Raw genomic sequence first — 21028 nt, 5'->3', positions numbered from 1 at the left:
AGCACTGTTAGCCATACATACTTGCTAACTTCCCTGAAAGGCTGGTTTAACCTTCTAACACTGTTCTGGTCAAAAATGACCGATTTCCCTGTACCATAAATATGGCATTTTTCATCAAATTGCCTGAAGACCTTATAATATCCTCGTGACAAAAGGCTTTTGAACACATGACATTTATTGTGACTAATTTCTTTGAATTTTGAGTGATTTATTCAACTTGGTCACACTTTTTTTGTTTACCCATAGGAAATGAATGCGAAAGAGTATCATTTTCATCAAGGAGATGAAAAGGGCCAGTCACATTACACGCGGCATGCGCTATGAAATGCATTATAGTCAATGGCTTGCACGCGCAAGAACTGGTCTGCCGCTGCGCTCAGCAAAGCGCAGCACAAGCGGCATCTTGCCGCTTTGCCGCCCTTGCGCGTGGCGCGGTCAAGTTCAATCAGGTTGTACCTCTGCGCGCTGTACATGTAAGTCATTGGTATTTTGCGCTGAGCCCAGCGGCAAGCACAACAAAAATCTTTGAGACGTTACTTCAACCAAGAGCAACCTAGCGGCGAGCGCAGCGAATACCGTGTACAATGTGATAGCCCCTTAAGACATCTCCATACACGCACTCCTACAACTTTCCTGTGCTTGTGTGCCCATTCTACACAAGAATCATACTTTCCACAAGAAAGCTTAGAGTAAATTATGGGAGCCCAGTGTTTTCTTGAACTAATGTAGGCTGCTTCTCTCCCAATGTGAACCACACCTGCCAAACAAATCAACAGTGTTGGGGAGTAACGGAATACATGTACCGGCGTTACGTATTCAGAATACAAATTATGAGTAACTGTATTCCGATACAGTTACAAGTTAAATAGTTGGTATTTAGATTATTTTACATTGTTGAAATCAATGGATTACATGACGATACTTCTCTGTTTCATAAGTTTATTCACTCTCTAAATAAATGAAGGCAACTCCATTTCCCAGAAGCTCCTGAAAGCAATCTATGATTTCCATGTTCAAATCCAAGCCCCGCCGTCTTGCACTAGCCTCAAAACGCAGCCAGCGTGCATTATGGACGCGTCATCGGAGACCCTGAAATGACTCAGCAAATTAGGAGTAAAGTAAGTGGAGGTAACTCCTGTTCCTCACTGATCGCGGTTCCTGATGTCTGTTCAAAGGATATTTTCCCAAGTATTAATAGCTCAGGCTACTTCGGCCAATCGGTTACACAGTTTGCTAATCAATAAACAGAGCCTAGTTCACGTGTTGATTTAGACCTACAATTAAACCAATCTCTAAAATAGGCACTGCATTCTAAGTTTTTTATTCTAACTTAAAATAGCTTTATGGATAAAAAAAATTTCCTAATCTACATTTACGTTTTAAAATGAATTATATGGTGCAGCCTCTGAAGAATTATTCTTGCGAGTAGGCTAGCATATTTTAATGTGCGGTTTTTGATTGTCATTACGCAATCACGTTCATTTTGAGAGCACTGATATACAGTAGCCTAGATAGTGTTTACATTTACAGGTCATTTGCGTTCCACCTGTCATATGCGTTCCACTTGTACTGGGTTGATGCCACCGAAAAATCTCACACTAATATATTTTCTGGCTACGCCCTTATAGCCTATTTATTTAGTTTGTTTTAATTAGCCTAGTCGCCTGCTGTACAGTAGTTTTAGTGGTCATCTTGCTATTTTAAAGTTGTATCAGGTAGCTTAGTTGACTTTACATTCTCCTATGTGGGCCTAACACTTCAGCCATTTGGAACAGAAGAACACACCAGAATAGGCCTGTTTAGTAGGCCTAAGCAGGATTTGATGGCCGCATTCCTACACTTATAAAATGCAATTCAATGCGGAAGTAATCTAAGTATTCAGAATACGTTACAGATTACATTTTTGGGCATGTATTCTGTATTCAGTAACGGAATACGTTTTGAAAGTAACCCTCCCAACACTGCAAATCAATCTTGTGTAAATTATAGGAACCATGTGAGCAATTATATTGCCTATACTTTTAAGTAAACTGGCAAATGTATTGTCTGCATTTGTTAGAAACAGAGTTATATATGTAATACTTTACTTTTTAATTATGCTGGCATATGTCTGTTTCTTTCCACACTTGCAACTGCTTGTGCTTTATGTGTGCCTCCTAATTTATTCTTTCATTCTACTTTCTTTTTACTTTTAATCCTGCCTGCCTCCCTTCTTTATCCTACAATGTTCAGTCACAGTGCTTTGAGTACATGATAAAGTGCTCTACAAATAAAATGCAATCAGAGTGCAGGTTTTGTACTGGGGTTTGAGGCCAGGTGGGGTGACTGCTTTCTCCTGTCGCTACATAATGCCAGAAGTGGGCCCCAGCTGTGGCGCGACTGGCTGGGGCACCTGCACTGTACGCCGGCGACCCGGGTTCGATTCCTGCCCCGTGGTCCTTTCCGGATCCCACCCCGACCCGACTCTCTCTCCCATTCGCTTCCTGTCACTCTCCACTGTCCTGTCATTAAAGGCATAAAAAGCCCCCCCAAAAAAAGAATATATAATGCCAGAAGTGAAAGGGCTTGCTGTGATGCTAATGGAAGTGTGCTCAAAATAAGAGCTGTATGAGGGACCCTTAGGTCAGGTTGACACCTGTATGAGGGTGAAAGAAAGGCGATGCATTAGTGAGGCACCCTTTGTCTGTGGATGGAAGAGGGGAACCTGTTTGTGTGAAGTGCATGAGTGTGCTTCATGAAGTTTTACAAAATGCCAGCGCTATGGTAGAGTATGTGCCCTGACTACCATACCAACATCCATTGAGGCAACAAATCTTAAAAATATACACATAAAAAAATATTATTATTACTATTTTTATAGTGTACATTTTTAATTTATGTTAAAGGAATTATCCGGAGTAAAATGCACTTTAGATCGATTTCCGGATGATTGGGGGTACATACGTTGAGTTGACATCAAAATTATGTCATTCGGATGTGTTTTGAGAAAGTTCGATTGTACCGTTTTCAGTCACAACTCGTAGCCTGGAAGTGAACGGGGCATTTCAAACACGCTCTGGAAATTCACAATTTCGTCGCCGTTTTAAAAAAAAAAAAACATAGTCCAGTCCATACAACTTCGTTTCAATTTCGAAAGAAATACTGGACTATGTTTTTTTTTTTTTAAAACGGCGACGAAATTGTGAATTTCCAGAGCGTGTTACACAGCAATAAGACTCCTACGGACTTTCCCCTCAAGGTGGCGGCAAAGATGGCAACATTTTCGGAAAGGTACTGGCTTGATGAAATTCATTCTGGACTCTCTATTCGACCACATAAAGACCTCGGGATACTTCGGTTTGGCTTTAGGGACCCTCTACTCACTACCACGTAAGTGTTATGTTGTTTGGAACTGTAGAAGAGGTACAAAAATAGAGTTTTGTAGCGGCGCAATTGAAATGCCCCGCTCACTTCCAGGCTACGAGTTGTGACTGAAAACGGTACAATCGAACTTTCTCAAAACACATCCGAATGACATAATTTTGATGTCAACTCAACGTATGTACCCCCAATCATCCGGAAATCGATCTAAAGTGCATTTTACTCCGGATAATTCCTTTAAAGTTTTGCCACTTTGCCGCCCTTGCGCGTGCCACGGTCGAAGTTTAATCAGGTTGTACCGCGGCACGCTGTATGTAAATCATTGGTATTTTGCGCTGAGCCCAGCGGCAAGCACAACACAAATCTTTGGGACGTTACCTCAACCAAGAGCAACCTAGCGGTGAGCGCAGCGCATACCATGTACAATGTGATAGCCCCTTAAGACATCTCCATACATGCACTCCTACAAATAAGAGCAATTAAAACTGTACGGTCAAATTTGACCGCGAACAGTAAATTAAGGGGGGTAGCAACGAACAGTGTTTAAAGGTTAATATCAACAGTAGTGTAGGTGAAAGAAGCCTCGTATGTGCATACATGCAGTAAGCATGATCACTCTCAACACTCATTTTGTTCAGGTGAAAATGAATTAGTTGAGTTGCCTATGTTCACCAGAACATCCTGTTTGTCATTGCTTATCTAGTTAGAAGCTAGAGGGAGCAACTCAGAACCATTCTATAATGTTATAAAGTTACTCAGAGCTTGATAATGGTCTAATGTAAATCTAACGTTAATCCTTCTCACAGATACCCACCAAGGCAGAATATGGCCACTTGGAAGTAAGCTTAGAAGTAAGTAAGCTTACTTATAATATGTGATGTAATATGGCCACTTGGAAGTAAGCTTACCTACCTTTACTAAAGGATCTAATGGCTACGTAAGTTACACAACTTGGTGTTTTTTTTGTAATGGTATTTTTCTTATTGATGTTAAATACATATAGAAAAGTATTGCATAATAAATTATGCAAATTATAATAATACAGACAACTTTTAGATTTTTTTTTCGGAGTGTCTATTCGTACCCTTGGTCACACAACTGGGCTATTCACACCCTGTTACATAACAACAAAAACATGTTGCTCGCGTGCCCAAAAAACATGGCCGACATTCGTTTTTTCGTCAGCAGAAAGTGAAGAATTCTGAACGGTTTCAGCACTAATATCTGTTCAAATTAAAGTTGAGATGGAAAAGTTGTGTTTTATTTTCATAATCTTTGTTCAGTGAACACATACAACCGTCAGTTTGTTAGCTAACATAAATTTGATGTTCAGGCCTATAAACTATAAGTTTACCTGCAAACTTCAACTTCTGTCAAAGTAGATAGTGCAGTGGTCATAGGCAAGGGCTGGCACACGGGAGACTGGGGTTCGATTCCCGTGTGATGCTTTTTGGCGGAGTGAGTGTGCATGTGTACCAACGTCTCTGGAGAGAAGGCGCGCAATTTGAACAAGAAATCGGTTCTCAAACGGAAGTTTTGATTGCAACAATTAGCTAGTTCATGCACCAGGGTGTAAATAGCATGCAGTACTATAAACACCTGGGTACGAATAGCATCCACTTCTAACTGTACATTGATGCAAACAGCATACCTTATTCAGAGTGTCTATTACACAGCTGAGCTATTCACACTCTGTTATGTAACAACAAAAAAACATGTTGCTTGTTTTTAAAAAAATATATATATTATTACATTGTGTGATCAATATGCCAGATTAAATGCACAGGGGTGCAAATAGCATACACTGATATTTGTACCAGACAAGGTACTAATAGAACACTTTGCTGTGTGCACCGGGGTACGAATAGCATACACTGATATTTGTACCAGACGAGGTACTAATAGAACACGTGTGCACCGGGGTACGAATAGCATACATTGATATTTGTCCCAGACGGGGAGATCATAGCTACTAAGTTACTGCAAGGACTTTGTTAATTTTGCAACGTGTAATGGTTATGGCAAGCAGATACTGTATTTTCATCACTCATACATGAGTATTAACATGAACTTGAAAGCATACAAGGTTTGTTGGAGTGATTACTAACTCAAATATTGGTATTTTATAGATCATATAAAGGTGTTATTAGTGCTATCGTGCAAATGAATATATTTTTTTCCTTCTGCATATAAACACAATGTGGCTACTCAGGCAAAATATTGTAAACCAAAGTGTTTTATTATTTACACTTACATTAAGAGTCATAACATGTTTTATGTGAATATGTATATTGATATGGATATAAGATACTTTGATGTTTTGATATGAATGTGTTTTTAATATGAACATGTTAACATTTATTGTACCTGTATTCATGTGGAGTATTGTGTGTAATATCCCCAGAATAAACATTTAATGTAGGCTACTTATTGGTTGTGCATATATTTTAGTTATACCACCTTACATTTTCACTGGGGTTGTACCCTTGAAGTACAGATTAGTACCTTTTAAGGGTACTATTAGAGATGCACCGATAGATCGGCTGGTGACCGGAATCGGCCGATTTTCACGTGATCGGCCATGACCGGCCGGTCAGTCTGAGACATGCCGATTTTATGCCGGTCAAATGCACTCGTGCGCCGCAATTGTAACAACACCCAGCTGAGTTTGCAAAGTTTGAAGAAGCTAGCAACCAACACTCAGGACTGGATGTAGGGCTACAAAGAAAGCGCTAATAGGCTACTGAGTTTTTCTATGCAGCAAACGCTGTGCTTTGCTATTGGCCTACTGCGTGGAATTTACTAAGCTGTCACTTCATTAGGCTACGTAAACATCGCTCATCACCGCCCGTCACTGCCGCTAATTGCGTGCCCACAGCTGAACCACAAGCGCTGCTGAACGGAGATAACCGATTGCGACATTAAAAATAATCAAAGTTTAGCGATCATAGGCTACATAATAAGATGTCAACAAGCAGCGACATACAGTAGCCCTAGTAGTTCTACTCCACTTAAAAAAAAAATACTCGAAGTATTTACTGCACGTAGACTAGGGCTATAAAATACCCTAGTCTAGCAGATTGAGAAGTAGATGCCGTGAAGTGAACAAACGATAAACAAACGTTAAAGTTGCTTTTGACATAGTAGCCTACAATGAAGAAAATTGATGCTCTGAATACTGAATCAGCCGTCTCTGAAAGTTTATATAGCCTAATTGATGCATTTAACCGGAATTTGGATTTAATTTTTTCACCGCAAAACAGACGTGCACTGTTTTCATATGTTGGAGCACCTAATCGCTATTAGCACTTCTCCCCTGTTGATTGCGTGATAGGCTACTACCACTTTTCCCTCGCCCATAAATTCATCAATGCATATGAAAATATGACATGGTAGCATGTTCAAATGTAGGCCTATCATGAAAATTGTTCTTATATCTTTAGTTGGATATTGGATGTGAAAAGAATAAAATGGGTGTTCCATAATTTAACTTAATCCATAATTTGATACTGCAGCTAAAGTTAGACTTGAAGAAGAATCTGTCTGCTCACCGGTTCCATTTTTTTTAACAGCCATTTCATTATTGATAAGTTGATTACATGTCTATATTAACATGTTCTATCAAAGAAAAGATAGAAAATAACTATTTGTGTGTGTGCTGTAAAATGGTTAGAAGAAATGAAATCGGAACTCTATGGGAAATCGGTATCGGCCCAGAAAATTGCAATCGGTGCATCTCTAGGTACTATGTGATAATGATATATACAGGTACATTTTAGTCATTACACAAATGTACCTTGATGGGTACAGATGGCTAGGGTACACAAATGTACCTGCATTCATGGGTACATTATTGTTCTTCAAAAGGCGACCAGCGACAAGCATTTGTACCGACTTAGGTACACACTGGTACTTCCATTTCTTAGAGTGTAGAGTATACTTCACTGCTACGCTAGTACGGTTTCATCTGTTCTAATTTTCGTTTTCATGTGTGTGTGTGTGTGTGTGTCTGTGTGTGCACGCATGCATGCGTGTGTGTGTGCGTGTGCATTAGAGGAGGCTCCTTCATTGAGGAAATTTCAGAGAAAAATAAAAAATATATAAAGTGAATTACTATTCTGATAAATTACTGTTAATATATTACTATTTGAACACTTTAAATGAACAAAATCGTTCCCCTAGGTCAAAATGCCAACAGCACGCCCTATCGCAATTGAAAATTACTGTATGGAGGAGCTTCCTCCTCAAGCCCCTCATTGAAGTCCATTATAAAGCAAGTACCCCTGGCTGCAGCTTGCAGATCGGGGCTGGGCTCAATGTGGGGCGGAGCGCAACGTTGAGCTCAGCCCAACATCAGCTCGTCATTCCCCGTCCTCTCTGTGTCCGTCTATTGAGTTCAATTTTTCTCAAGGAACAATGCTTCACTCTATAAAGCGTATCCTCCTTGGACTACTGCCCACGTTAATCATGTCCCTTCCCCCCTAGCCTTCTAGAATCTGTACACCATCGGCGTTTCTTGGGTAGCCTAATCTAAGTAGGCTATAGATCATTCGGTATTTTCTTTAATAGTTTAGTAGCCTGTGCAAGTCCCAAAGGGAACATGCAACAATAATATAATATAATAACATAATATTGGCCTCTATATAGCCTAGCCTATTGTTTATGTGCATGTTTTTAATTAACAGCGGCATGTAGGCCTGTTACAACCTTGACGCAGCCATAAAAAAGTGCAGTACAGTTGTAACAGTATAGCGTCATGAATGTAACAGCTCTTAAATCTTGAATCCTGCTGGCTTAAACAAAGAGCTTCTGTTTTCATATAAAATCAGCAAAAAAGTCCAAATGTATGACTGTTAAAGCTAATTTATTGCTTTAGCCATTGCAGACCATATATATGTCACAGTGTTATCTTAGCTCACCTTTATGCTTATTTTTGTCCACTTGATAAAACCAGTAAATATAGTTGATAAACTGCTTATTTCTTACAGGTCTGAAGCATTTGGTCCAACAGTGATATTTCAAGTTGCTCTGTTAACTTTAATTGAGTGTGATCGCGGCACAAAAATCAAAATCCATAACTCGCAATCAGAAGTGTTGCGCGAAAAAATCAGTTCATTTTGCCATAGAGACGGGTTACAACTGACCCACACAGGTCATGTTTTTATTTTCATTTAATTGCATTTGCTATGACTATATAAATGGCACTCATGTTAACTTGAAACAGAGGGACTGAAGATATGAATGACATGTGATTGAAGTCCACACGCTCAAATTTCACGAAGCAAACATAAACAGTTGCGGTTTAAAAAAAAAATCGCGATGCTTGAATTTTGCACCTTTTTTTTTAAAAATCTCTGGTCGTATTAAGTAGACCATTCATGTTTGGATGGCTGTAAGAATTACATGCTATGATCTTTCCGTAGCTACACCATATCTTGAGAATAAAACATTGATACATTTGTACCGCTGTTACAATTGTAGGCTAGGCCTACCAGTTCTCCCCTAGGCTAGCATTATGCTATCAGTAGGCCTACTGTTAGCCTAACAAGCGCCAACCTCCGTGTTTTTTTCTCTTGCAGTTGAGAAAATGCTTGTATAGATTTAAGCATTCTTCTTAGAGATTATGTTAAATATAATTTGGACAGTAGGAAACAAGGTAGGCCCTACTGACATTGTCAGCGTGAGAAGACGTGCTGACAGGCGCGTAGCAAGCGTGGGGGATGTGGGTGTTATAACGTACACACTTTTGCTGGAACACAATTCTATCCCCCACACTTTTTGTCAGATTAAAATAAAAGTAAAATATGGAAATAAACGCTCCCGTAAAGAGAGAACCGTATCTACCATAACCATAGACAGTAAAAGATATGGACAGAGTCATCACGTAGACGTCAATCGAGGTGGGTGAAGCAAATTTCAAACGTTTCCTGTTAGTCGACGAGGCTTTCTGCGCAGGCTCAGGGCACGTAAATCTAACGTAGGCACGTAGTCTGACTTGTGTAACTCTTGTGATAGCTGCACCAAGAGATTGCGTATGTAGCCACTTACTTAGTTACCACCATGTCTACATTACTGTTCTAAATGTCCTAGTTGTTCATAGATAAATGTGATTTAATAACAGCACTCGCCACATTCATAGCCTAGGCTACTGTCAATTCATCAAAACTTCGCTGAAATGTTGTGCTCCGATGCTTTCGTTCTTATCCAGAGAATACGGTTATTTTGCTCCTGTGCGACGCTTTCACCCGCTCTGGCTGTATGCTTATTACGTCACTTTAGCATTGATTTCGGAAAAAGTTTATTACTCAGTCTGTAAGTCAGTTACGAGTAGGGTTGGGTATCGTTTGGGTTTTATCCGATACCGGTGCTAAATCGATACTTTTAAAACGGTGCCGGTGCCGAAACGGTGCCTGAACCGGTACTTTGTTTTTAAAATGTTTTAAATTAAAATGGTCTAAAGCATGAATTGCTTTTTTTTATTGATAAGACAAATTTGAACATGAAATTGAACTGTTATATTCAATTTACTATCAATATCTCATTGCTCCTACGAATAAAACATTTAAACGTTAAAACAGCTTGCCATGCATGCACACACAATGGTGAGCTCTCTGCTTTCAAGTTTACCCAGTGTAGGCGGTTTGCCATAATGTATGTTAAAACCGCTTGCCATAAAACTGCCAGGTCATGGACAACGGCATTTGCAAGCAAGCTAATCTAACAGGGACTCTATTTTCCAGTTAATTCAGTGTGTTCCCAAATGCTTCAAGAAATGTCATGTCTGACACGCAGTAGTTTTGAACATGTTAGGCTACATATGTCGTTGTTGAAGTGTTTAGATTCCCAGCGCTAGCCTAGTAGGCATTTTAACAGCAACTATGGCTATGCGCTAACACCAGTCAGCTGAGTTTAATTAGCGATAACGTAGCCTACGGAGGTGGTTTCGTAGCCTCTTTGACAGCTCAGTGACATAAGGTATGTAACCTACTTTTTGCCAGCTAACTTTTAACATGATCTTCATATTCATTGTGATGCTATATGGACCTCATGCACATGAAAGATTAATATCATGCCATTATGTTGTTTAACACCGTGAAATAAGTTTCACCTTACAACTTTGCTGATAACATTTCAAATAAATGTCAGTTAGCGCATTAGCAAGGATATTGTGTAATGTATAGGCTAACCTACTGTTGATGTTGTTTCATAGCCTTTTGCTTGTGTGTAGTTAGTTAGGCCCACTGCTAGATTTTGACAGGAGCTTGCGATATCGCTTTAAAGTAAGCTACTTGGGCTCATGCAAGCTGTCAAACACTGTCCACTCGCCTATGTGGTGCACCCCTCTGGTTTATACATCCAGTGTTTATCATATGTTAGCTAACTGTATGTGTTGCTATCAGGGCAAGACGTTAGAGATGGCGCATGACATGCAGTGATGCCTTGTATTAAAAAAAACAAAAAAAAAAAACGCTATTTAAGCACCGAAATGAGGCACCGAAATCCACTTTATTATTCGATGCAGTTATTACCGTTTGTGTCGGCACCGGTGCCATATTAGAACCGTGTTTCGGTGCCCAACCCTAGTTACGAGGTTATGATGTCAATCACACAATGTTGTATTACTCCGGAAATAGAAAAAGTTCATATAAAGGCTTAAAACGCTTCAGCGGTAACGTTATTTGATGTCAAAGTGGCGCTAAAATTGAATGGGCTTCAATGGGGATGGCTAGGTGAACTGGTCTACTATAGACCTCTCCAGAATAAGTCCCGCCTCCTAACTTCCGTATCCATCCAACTTCCGGGCGTGGATTGTCTATGGGAAATAACATGGCGTTTTGAAAGATTGTACCTGTCAAACTCTGTAGGTGACAAAGTAGAAAAAGCTGCTGAGCAGATTGGCCTACACACTTCTGCCATCTAGTTTCCACTGGATTTTTTGATTTTCGGTACAATCAAAAAATCCAGTGGAAACTAGATGGCAGAAGTGTGTAGGCCAATCTGCCCACCAGCTTTTTCAACTTCGCTACCTACAGATGTTTTACCGGTATGATATTTCGAAACGCCATGTTATTTCCCATAGACAATCCACGCCCGGAAGTTGGATGGATACGGAAGTTACGGAGGCGGGACTTATTCTGGAGAGGTCAATTAAGCCTCAGATCCGCCATAGTGTCTACGCTCTCAGAACGTTCGCCTGCCCCCTTGACCATAACGCACACACAGACAGACACAAATAGGTCTGTTGATTTGATTGAACGGTCATCCAGCAAATCACATCAAGTTAGCCAGTGAAGAACCAGCGCCACTCTGAATCAAATTCAAAGTGTGCGTCTTTCAAGGCTGTGCTGCTGCTTGGGTCTGCATTATAACGTCTGCAGTGAGCAGATTTCAGGTAGAATTGAAATTATAATTTTTAGGCTACTGCATTATGCTAATTTAGTAAACCAAAATTCACTGTCTGACTGACAGTTTTTGTCACAATGTAGTAATGCGCGCACCAAGGCACTTGTTGTTTCTAGACCTTTGGCTACTGTTCTCAGAGCATTATGCTTTCTCTGTCTATGATCTGCAGCTTTTCTCAAACTATGGGCCTCCTCAACAATTAACCTATGGTCCACGTAGCCGCGAATTTAAGTTATACCCGGTGCTTCACATGTCTGATTATTTGCAGCAAGATTGAATGGAACCGCGGACTGAAAAAAATAAATAAACTGCTAAATCAGAAATACTTTTTAATTTGGTGTCATCAACTGTATAGACATAGCCCAGTCAGCACACATACGTCTCCAAGACGCTTGGAAAAGATCTGAACAGCTTAATTAGCTACATCGTGTTTCATTTAGAAGTCTCATTTGATCTGATCAAACATTGGCGTGTCGTAGTGCTATATCTACAGGATATCTTAATGTCTTAAATACGATCGCGTTCCATTTAAAACATCTTATTTTGATCTTACAGACGGCGGCGTCAAGACACCTTTGAGTTCTACATCTGAGAACTAAGATTTCCAGCATGTAGAACTCAAATAGAACGCTTAAGCGTTCATGCAATGTGTGCGTCCCTGCAGCAAGTGAAACTGGAGGTAACGTGGACTAGAAGCAAAATAGTTTAAACAACAACGTAGCTTCCTGTGACTATCAATGGAAAAAGCATAACTGCTAATCATAATCTTTAAATTTACATTAATTAAGCTGGCTATATGCAACACTATTTATTTATATTCCCTTTGCATATGTTTGGGTAGACTTCAAACGTTTTTGAATTTGAGCTTACAGTTCTGTCACTATTCTGTGTCCTTTACATTTATTTACAGTTTTTTCTGAATGCTGAAACACAACTGTGATTCTTATAGCACAATTTCTAAAACTATTAATACTTATAGCAAAACCACTCACTGAGTTCGCAAAACTAAAAGCACAAACACTGCTTTGCACTCAGTTTGCAATTTTGTAACACACACTTTGCACAACTGAGTGTAGGCACAATCAGTGAACTTTGCACAGCACTATTTTTGCGGAACTGTAAACACAACTCACTGCTTTACACTCAATTTCCAAATGATCAACACTCTCCTGGCAAAACTATACACATGTATGGCTATTATTTGCACTATTTTGCCAACTCTCTGGCACACTTTCTCATGTGAAAACTGTTTTAGATAATTAGTTCACTTTGCAACCAGCCTAAGCACTATAAATAAGCCACAGGCAAGGGCGTAGGTTTGGTCTTAGCTTTGGTGGGGACACATCCCCAACTCCTGTTGTCACAATACCAACATTATTATGACCGCAGCGCATGTCCAAATTTCCGTCAAGGATTCCCGGGACACTGTAAGACCGGGGTACACGAAACTTGGTGGGCATGTAACCCCACATGGATAGCATGGAACCATCGTTTTTTGATCTGTAGCCCCCCCACTGGACTTGACCCCCCGAAAGGAGGGTAGGGCAGACACAGTTTTCTGTGAATATCTCGAGAACCGTAGGGTTTAGGAGGACCATTTTTTTTTGTATGTTGATCTCAAGGGGCTATGTCAACCCATTCCATAACCACTCATTTCATGTATAGCGCCACCTAGTTAAACAAAAAAAAGTAAAAATGAGGTGTTGTAATCGCAGGTATCTGTGACCTAACATAGTCAAAACTGCACAAAATTGGAAGTGTAGGATCATTATGACACCCTCTGAATGCATGCCAAGTTTCGTGGAATTCCGCTCATGGGGGGCCACACAATAAATACATTTATGTTACTATACACCAGGGATTCCCAAACTGTGGTACGCGTACCCCCGGTGGTACGCGAGCTGCCACTAGGGGGTACGCGAGATGAAAAGGGCAATGGCGGAAAGGAGTTAAAAATGATTAATTAATACTCTAATTAATTCATAAATAATACATAATTTCGAATCGGGTTATAATGATATGGAAACGTGAAATTAAAGGAAATCATTTGTAAACTCTATAATAGGGTATGTTTTCATCAAAAAATAAGCTACTCACAATAGGCTACACGTGATTTCCTGCGGGCAGCCAGAATATCTGGCGCGTTAGTTTCGTTGAAGTATAGGCTAGGTAGAAGGCTGCGTAAACATGGAAAACTGGCTAAAAACAGGGACACTGTCCAAATGGCCTAATTAAAGCGATCGAAGAGGAGAAGCGAGAGAAACAGAGCAGGACACAGGTATACTGATGGAATGGGATGGGGGGCAGACTAATGAAGGTGGAGATGGAGCACAGGGGGATAAAAGAAAGAACGAGACAGAAAAGACTGCGCGAAGAAATCTAAAGTATGATGGATTGGGAGACAGACTGCCCAAAGCCACAGTGCGTGGTCTGCAGTGAGATGCTACCTAACCATTCTAATGTGGTTCTCCACTGTTTTTTGTAACGTGAGAGCTCATAGACCAGTTGCACATTTTGATTATGTTATCATGTAGGGCGGCTAATTAAACAACGATGCCTGGAATGCGTCAATAGAATGAGTTACTTTTTTATGTGTTGGATGGTGGGGGTACGCGAGCCGAGTCAGGATGTAGAAGGTGGTCCGCGGGGGAAAAAGTTTGGGAACCGCTGCTATACACCAACTGGCCTGTAGGTGGCCGGAGACAGTTTTCTGTGAATATCTTGAGAACTGTAGGGCCTAGGATGACCAATTTTTTCTGTATGTTTGCCTCCAGGGGTCATCTTAACCCATTCCATGTGCACACATGTGCATAAACAGATACACACGCACACACATACATTCACAGTAATCATACATATGACCAGTGGTTAAATTGGCTTTTGTAAGGAGGGGGAGCCCTTATTTACGGTGAATGGTCATCATTCAAAATCGCGCCGTAAAATGACAATGTGTTTTTACACCAAATGGGCTCTTTTTACAGTATTAATGTAAGGTAGGACTACTATTGTTGGGGGGGGGGGTGATTTCCTGTAATCTGGTGCATTTTGGGGATGGCCAATACTAAATTCAATCAGATTCATAGCCTATCCTGATTTGTTGATATTGAGGCAATGATTCCGTGCAAAGGCTTGGGCTTCAGGGCCCCCTGACCCCTTGGGCCCCTGGGCCTGGGTCCGGTAGGCCCGTGCAGAAATCCATCCCTGGCCTACTTTATTGTTATTTTTACCTTTAATGTTGTGCCTCTCTTTAGGGTTTTTCTACTAAATGCATATTTCTATGGCCTACTTCAAAATGACTGATTCTGCACAGTTCTAGGTTTACATCTTCAATCTCTACCGCCCCTCAAAACATCTTCCAGGGTCCGTTTCATCGTTATAGATCAGGGGTGTCACTAGGCCTAAACTGCACTGGGACACAAGCCCCTAGGGGGGTCCGGGGACATGCTCCCCCGTAAGAAAATTTTGTATATTTTAACGTTTAAATGCATCAATCTGGTGCACTTTCAAAAGAAATTCAGAGGTTAGACTTAATAATTACATAATATTATATAAAATTATTATAAAATATATGGATGGAAATATTTGTGCTGTAGCCTAAAGTATTTTGCGGTTCAGAGTTTTAACCATGCACACACAGAATAGTTATGATACTGCAATAAATTCACAACCACAAAGCATATTTTCAAAAATAGGTCAAAAATAGTGTACATTTCAGCACTCCATGAAATTATGCAGTAGCCTGTAGCAAAACAACCTGTGTTGTTCAGCTAGTTAATCTAAGGCTTAAGCTAGTCATATTGGTTATTGAGTTATATTGGTCATTGTAATGGGCATCTATACATGCTATATCTTCCTTTTTTTTCAGGACAGTCTGGGCTACCCATATCTGGGAAAGTAGATGTGATAATATTTGTCTTAAATGCAATATGTCTTATGTCAGCCTTTATATCAAGAAAAAATTATTTGCGTCTCATGATTTTTTCCCTCATATTTTTGCATTCATGGCATTAGGAAGCATTATATTATATTATATTAGGCTATATTATAGCATCTGGCAATATAACAAACATGATGGTTGGATACTCTGGCTAAGCAATTTACAGAAACGTTTCTACTGACATACTGTAGGCTAAATAGTTTAGATGAGAATACATTATAATTTTGGCCCAAAGTTGGAGACCATGTAGAAATGTATTGCAATTTAAAAAAACGGATTACTCGGGAACCGCTTGTTGTAGCCTACAGATGTATGCGTTATATCCTCGTATTCGGCAAGGTCTGCTGTTTATTGTGATATACGGTTCGCCTTGTGTTGAGTGAAAAGTTTGTGCAGAGAGGTGTGCAGAATGCAAATATGACTAGGTCTACATTTCATTACAAGTTCAATGTTAAGTTTCTCGCGAACCATTGATCACAGCCACTTGCCGTTAATATCATTGGACAGCTTAGATTCCGTTCGTTCACGTGATATCTGTGTGACGAGTACACCGCGAGAAATTAAACCTGAACTTGAGATTTTACTGTGCCACGGAAGTTCAATATTAGGCTAGTCTTGCTAATTATTCAGTCTCATATGCCATGTATTTGCCAGGAGATGAAAAATAATTCTAGTGGAATAATAATATTTGGTGCTGAAGGAGACGGAGCTGAGCTCCGGCAGGGTGTGTTGTGGACCTGAGGAGGCGGAGCTGCGCTCCGGTGCGCTCCGGCCCAATTTAACCTCTGCATATGACACATACTCACACAGTAGACATATGTACGCATGCATGCACAAACACAGGCACATACGCAGGCACACACACAAGCACGCACACACACACGCACCCACACACATAAACATAAACATGTACACGCACACAGGCAAGATGGGGGTGGGGTTGTATAAAATGAATTTTACATGTGAAATCTATGAACTAATCATGTTTTGGTACTTGTTGTCTAGCAGATACCAGTGAGACAGTTAGAATCATATAGGCCTTTCAGCGTGATTTATTTTTGTGGAAAAAATGTGCTGGACTGGGCGGCAGTCATATTTTGTACCACTCTGCGGTACATCTAGTTGTTTCAATACCAATACTAAGTGAAGAATCTCGATACTTTTGCGATTTTTTACAATTTGATTTGGTTTGTGTGATTTGTGAGATCATTCATATCAGTGGCAATCATGGAATTTGATTGACCCTCCACACACACACACACACAAACACACACACACACATACACACATAGAAAGTGGTTATCATCAGTGTTGGGCAATTTACTTCAAAATCGTAATGTATTATGTATTACTCATTACTGTCATTTCAAAGTAATTTTTTACATTATAATATTACTGTATCTGAATTGTAAGGCATTACACTACTATTGTATTAGCCTACTTTTAAGTTACTTTTACCAAAATATCTAGAAATATGGATTTGGAATTCTAAATGCAGTTTATTATGCTCAATGCAGCTCATTGCACTTCTAATGGAGGGCGATGTGGTATAACATAACTGAGCTAGGCTTAAGGCTAACAACAGTAGAATGCAATAGGCGCAGTGATGTCTCATGATGCAATACAAGGAACAATCATAGCCAGAATTTTGTTTAAAGCAGACCAAAGGTCGAAGTCTGGTCAATTGTGATAGAAATGCTGTAACTTTAGGCTTAGGCCTACTCATTAAAATGAACTACCTGTATATTGTAACTCAAAACTTAAAGACATGTCAAGATAGGCTACACAGTGCCGCTGCTGGCCATTTTGGTGCCCTAACTGGTGAAATACAGTATTAACCTAAGTATGTCATCATATGGCCAACTATAAGGATGTAATCTGCCTGTTCTCATGGATGGGTAGTATTTCTGAAACATGTAATATGTATTTCAAATACAAAATAGTATTTTGTCATTTGTATTTTATTGAGTTGAAGGAAATGGCTCTGTATTTAGTATCAAAATACTTTATTGGTGTATTTTTGCATTTTAAAAATACTGCAAAATACTATATGTGAAAAACACTAAAATGGTAGATACTACACACAGGTGTAATGAATAATTGATAATTAGGCAACAATGGTTTATGTTTACCGCAATCAGCTAATGTGAGAACAGCTGTGTTCAACGACACTCCCAGCTTTTCAGTGACGGCTATTGCTGAAGCATTAGCTCTGGTCTGAAGTATAAGTAAGTATAAGTATATATACTCTTTTGATCCTGTGAGGGAAATTTGGTCTCTGCATTTATCCCAATCCGTGAATTAGTGAAACACACTCAGCACACAGTGAACACACAGTGAGGTGAAGCACACACTCATCGAACAGTGTGACACGAGTTAAGCTTTTATTAAGTTGGCAAACGTTTGAACTAGCCAACTAGCTCCGCTGGTGGGAAACGCATGGGACTCATAGCGCTGCTGCTGTCCTATTGCGTGCAGAGGGAATTTGAAAGACAACTGATTATCCCGCCCCTCGGACTGAGCACTGCGAACGGTGAGTGTCCAGACCCTACATGTTAATGTGGGTCTGGCTCGCCAGGCTACCTTAGCGTCCCACCCTAAATCTACGCCCATGGCCACAGGTAATGTACAATGGGTACAATGGAGAGAGCAGGAAGAGTGAGAAGAGAAAGACATTTATTTTTGTCACAAATGTATCGTGTTTATCAGGAAAATTAAAAGCCAAATGTATATATTTCATTTTATTTTTAAATTTGGCAGGATAATTGCATAATTGCATAAAAATAATTGATAATTGCATAATTGATAATTGCACTGACACTTTGAAAATTAAATGGCAAAACAAGTTTTTCATTTTAATTTCACTGTTTTCATTTTAATTTTATTAATGGCAGGAAAAACCCCCCATACCCTGGCTTCCTAGACCTACATTTACATTTATTTACATTTACATTTATTAATTTAGCACTATTATCCAAAGTGACTTGTATATTTAAATTATATTACAAAGTCTATTGTCCCTGGAGGAGTTTGGGGTTAAGTGCCTTGCTCAAATGCACAATGGTGGAAGCCAAGAATTGAACCCACAACTTTTCTGGCTACTGCATGCTAGCCTAGCTCCTTAGGTCAGACCCCCCCCCCCCCCCCTAAGAATGTCAGAACAGCATTTATTGCACAACATTGCCAGTTAAAATGCTACATAGTACATTCTGCTGCTATAAATGTGTCTGGGTAGGTGGCCTATATATTCGTTCACATATGCCACCAACACCATCACAAACTTACATTTGCCACTAACACCAATCAAGCGGACATTTCTTCCTCCGTTATTTTTTTAACCACCGGCCGCCACTGGTGTGCATGTGTGCATGCATGCATGTGTGTGTGTGTGAGCGTGTGTGTGCATGCGAGTGCACACATGTGTGTGTGTGTGCGCGTGTGAGTGTCTGTGAGTGCACGCGCGTGTGTGTGTGTGTGTGTATGTGTGTGTGTGTGCGCCTGCTCTGCTCACCGGGCAGGGCTCATCACAGCGCTGTCCTCTCCATCCGGGGGAGCAGGTACAGACACCGTCCAGCGGGTCGCAGGCCGCCCCGTTGGCACAGTGACACGACTGGACACAGCCCAGGCCCCAGGTGCCACTGGAGCATGGCATTGAGCAGTCCACACCCTGCCAACCTGAGGGACAGGGAAGGGCAGAGTTAGGGGGACGGAGAGATGGGGAGAGATGGGGAGAGGGGGAGGAGGGGGAGGAGGGGGCGGGGGGGGGAAGGGGAGAGGGAGAGGGGAGGTTGCAAGAATGGGTCAGAATGAATTGAAAGCAGGTTAAATTAACTTGAAGTGACAGAATCACAGAGAAAGTGGGACAGGCAGAGAGAGAGAAAGAGAGAGAGAGAGAGAAAGAGAGAAGCATAATGAAATATGAAATGTCCAATCTGGTCTACTGTTACTGACCAACAGAATGCCACAACAAAGCAACTAGACTCAGCATCTGCCCAGGTCTTCCATATGAACAGGAGACTCCCCTCCCCTCCCCCCCTACACATGACCTCCACCTGCACTGCACCCCACACAGAGAGCCAGGACGAGATATCAGCATGGAGGACGGGCAGTATGGAGACTGTGCCAGCTCTGAGCCAGGCCAGGAGCGTATCAGAGCCGTAGGTGCCTCTGGGTCAGCATCTCTCTGGGGAGGTCACATGTGAGGGTGCTGCCCGCCTCATCACCGCCACGGCCAATCACACGTGACCTCCCTGCCTCAGCACCGCCACGGCCAATGAGTGGAATATATTCATGGAGCAGGAGTCTGGCGGGGGACTCAGGGAGGATGAAAAGAGGAAGGGGAGAGAGAGAGAGGAGATAGAGATGGAGAGAGAGAAGGAGAGAGAGAGTGGAGATAAGGGAGAGAGGGTAAATGAAGGAGAGGTAGTTTGAAATGTAAGTGAGAAGCAGAGAGAGAGAGAGAGGCAATAAAATGTAGAAAAAGAGAGATGAGGGAAATGAAAAGAGAGAGAGAAAAAAAAGAGTGAAGAGGTAGAGCAGAGAAGAGGGAGAGACAGGAAGAGAGAGAGAGACTGGAGTGGTGTTGACCGAGTTCATTACATTATTCATCACTGAGACTGACGCCTGGCGCAGCTGGCTCTGGGATGCCAACCCATCACCGCTGGGGAGAGGATTCAGGTGGCACTGGCACCCTATGACTGGCTCGTGGTGAGGTGCTCGCGCCGCCTCTACATGGTGCCAGGACAGAGGCACGCCCGAGACAGAGCAGGCTACCACCTACCCACAAGCCCACATAATACATGCAGCCGTGTCTGTGTGTGCTCGTGCATGGGAGTGTGTTGAAGGAGTGATGATCGATGATTAGAGGGAGAGCAGCTTCACAGAAGAGAACTTCTGACGGCAAATTTGAGGAAAAGTTAGTAAACCACCTTTCTTACCTAATTTGAGGGTGCTGATTCTGAATATTTTGTTTACCAAGCTCAATTCTGAGTTCTAAGCCGCATAATCAGCATTTTAACATAAAATAGCGATTATTTTTGCTTATTTTTTCCTAAATTGGGTTGATTTCAAAAGTTATCACTAAAACCAAATAAAAGTGTTCTCTAAATACATGTTTGAGCATTAAAGAAGCCATACTATAGTTTATTAACGTATTTAATGGGAACATGATTACAGTTAACATGTAATAAACTTGGAAATTCTAATCAAAACACAACCATATTTTTATTGCTAACATAGTGAGTCACTCATGGTGTTTAATGCATTTCATCACAATAACAAATTGCACAGATAACCTTCAACTCAGAATATATCCTACAGTACATATGA

General features: G+C 40.9%; 1 protein-coding gene across 1 annotated transcript in view; it reads right to left on the bottom strand.

The window, feature by feature from the left end:
* megf11 (multiple EGF-like-domains 11) overlaps nucleotides 1–21028 on the bottom strand; it is a 152754-nt gene that overhangs the window by 50766 nt on the left and 80960 nt on the right. Inside the window, exon 9 of the mRNA XM_076266581.1 lies at nucleotides 19212–19375. Coding sequence (XP_076122696.1) covers nucleotides 19212–19375 — 164 coding nt within the window. The remainder of the gene's footprint in view (nucleotides 1–19211; nucleotides 19376–21028) is intronic.

Source organism: Alosa pseudoharengus, unplaced genomic scaffold (genome assembly GCF_046254945.1).
Source record: "Alosa pseudoharengus isolate Yale_2024_CS ecotype anadromous, Long Island Sound unplaced genomic scaffold, YU_APseudo_1.1 YU_APseudo_1.1_scf_10, whole genome shotgun sequence".
Classification (NCBI taxonomy): Eukaryota; Metazoa; Chordata; class Actinopteri; order Clupeiformes; family Clupeidae; genus Alosa; species Alosa pseudoharengus.
The sequence above is the reverse complement of the archived record's forward strand: the minus strand, read 5'-3'. Positions and strand labels throughout refer to the sequence as shown.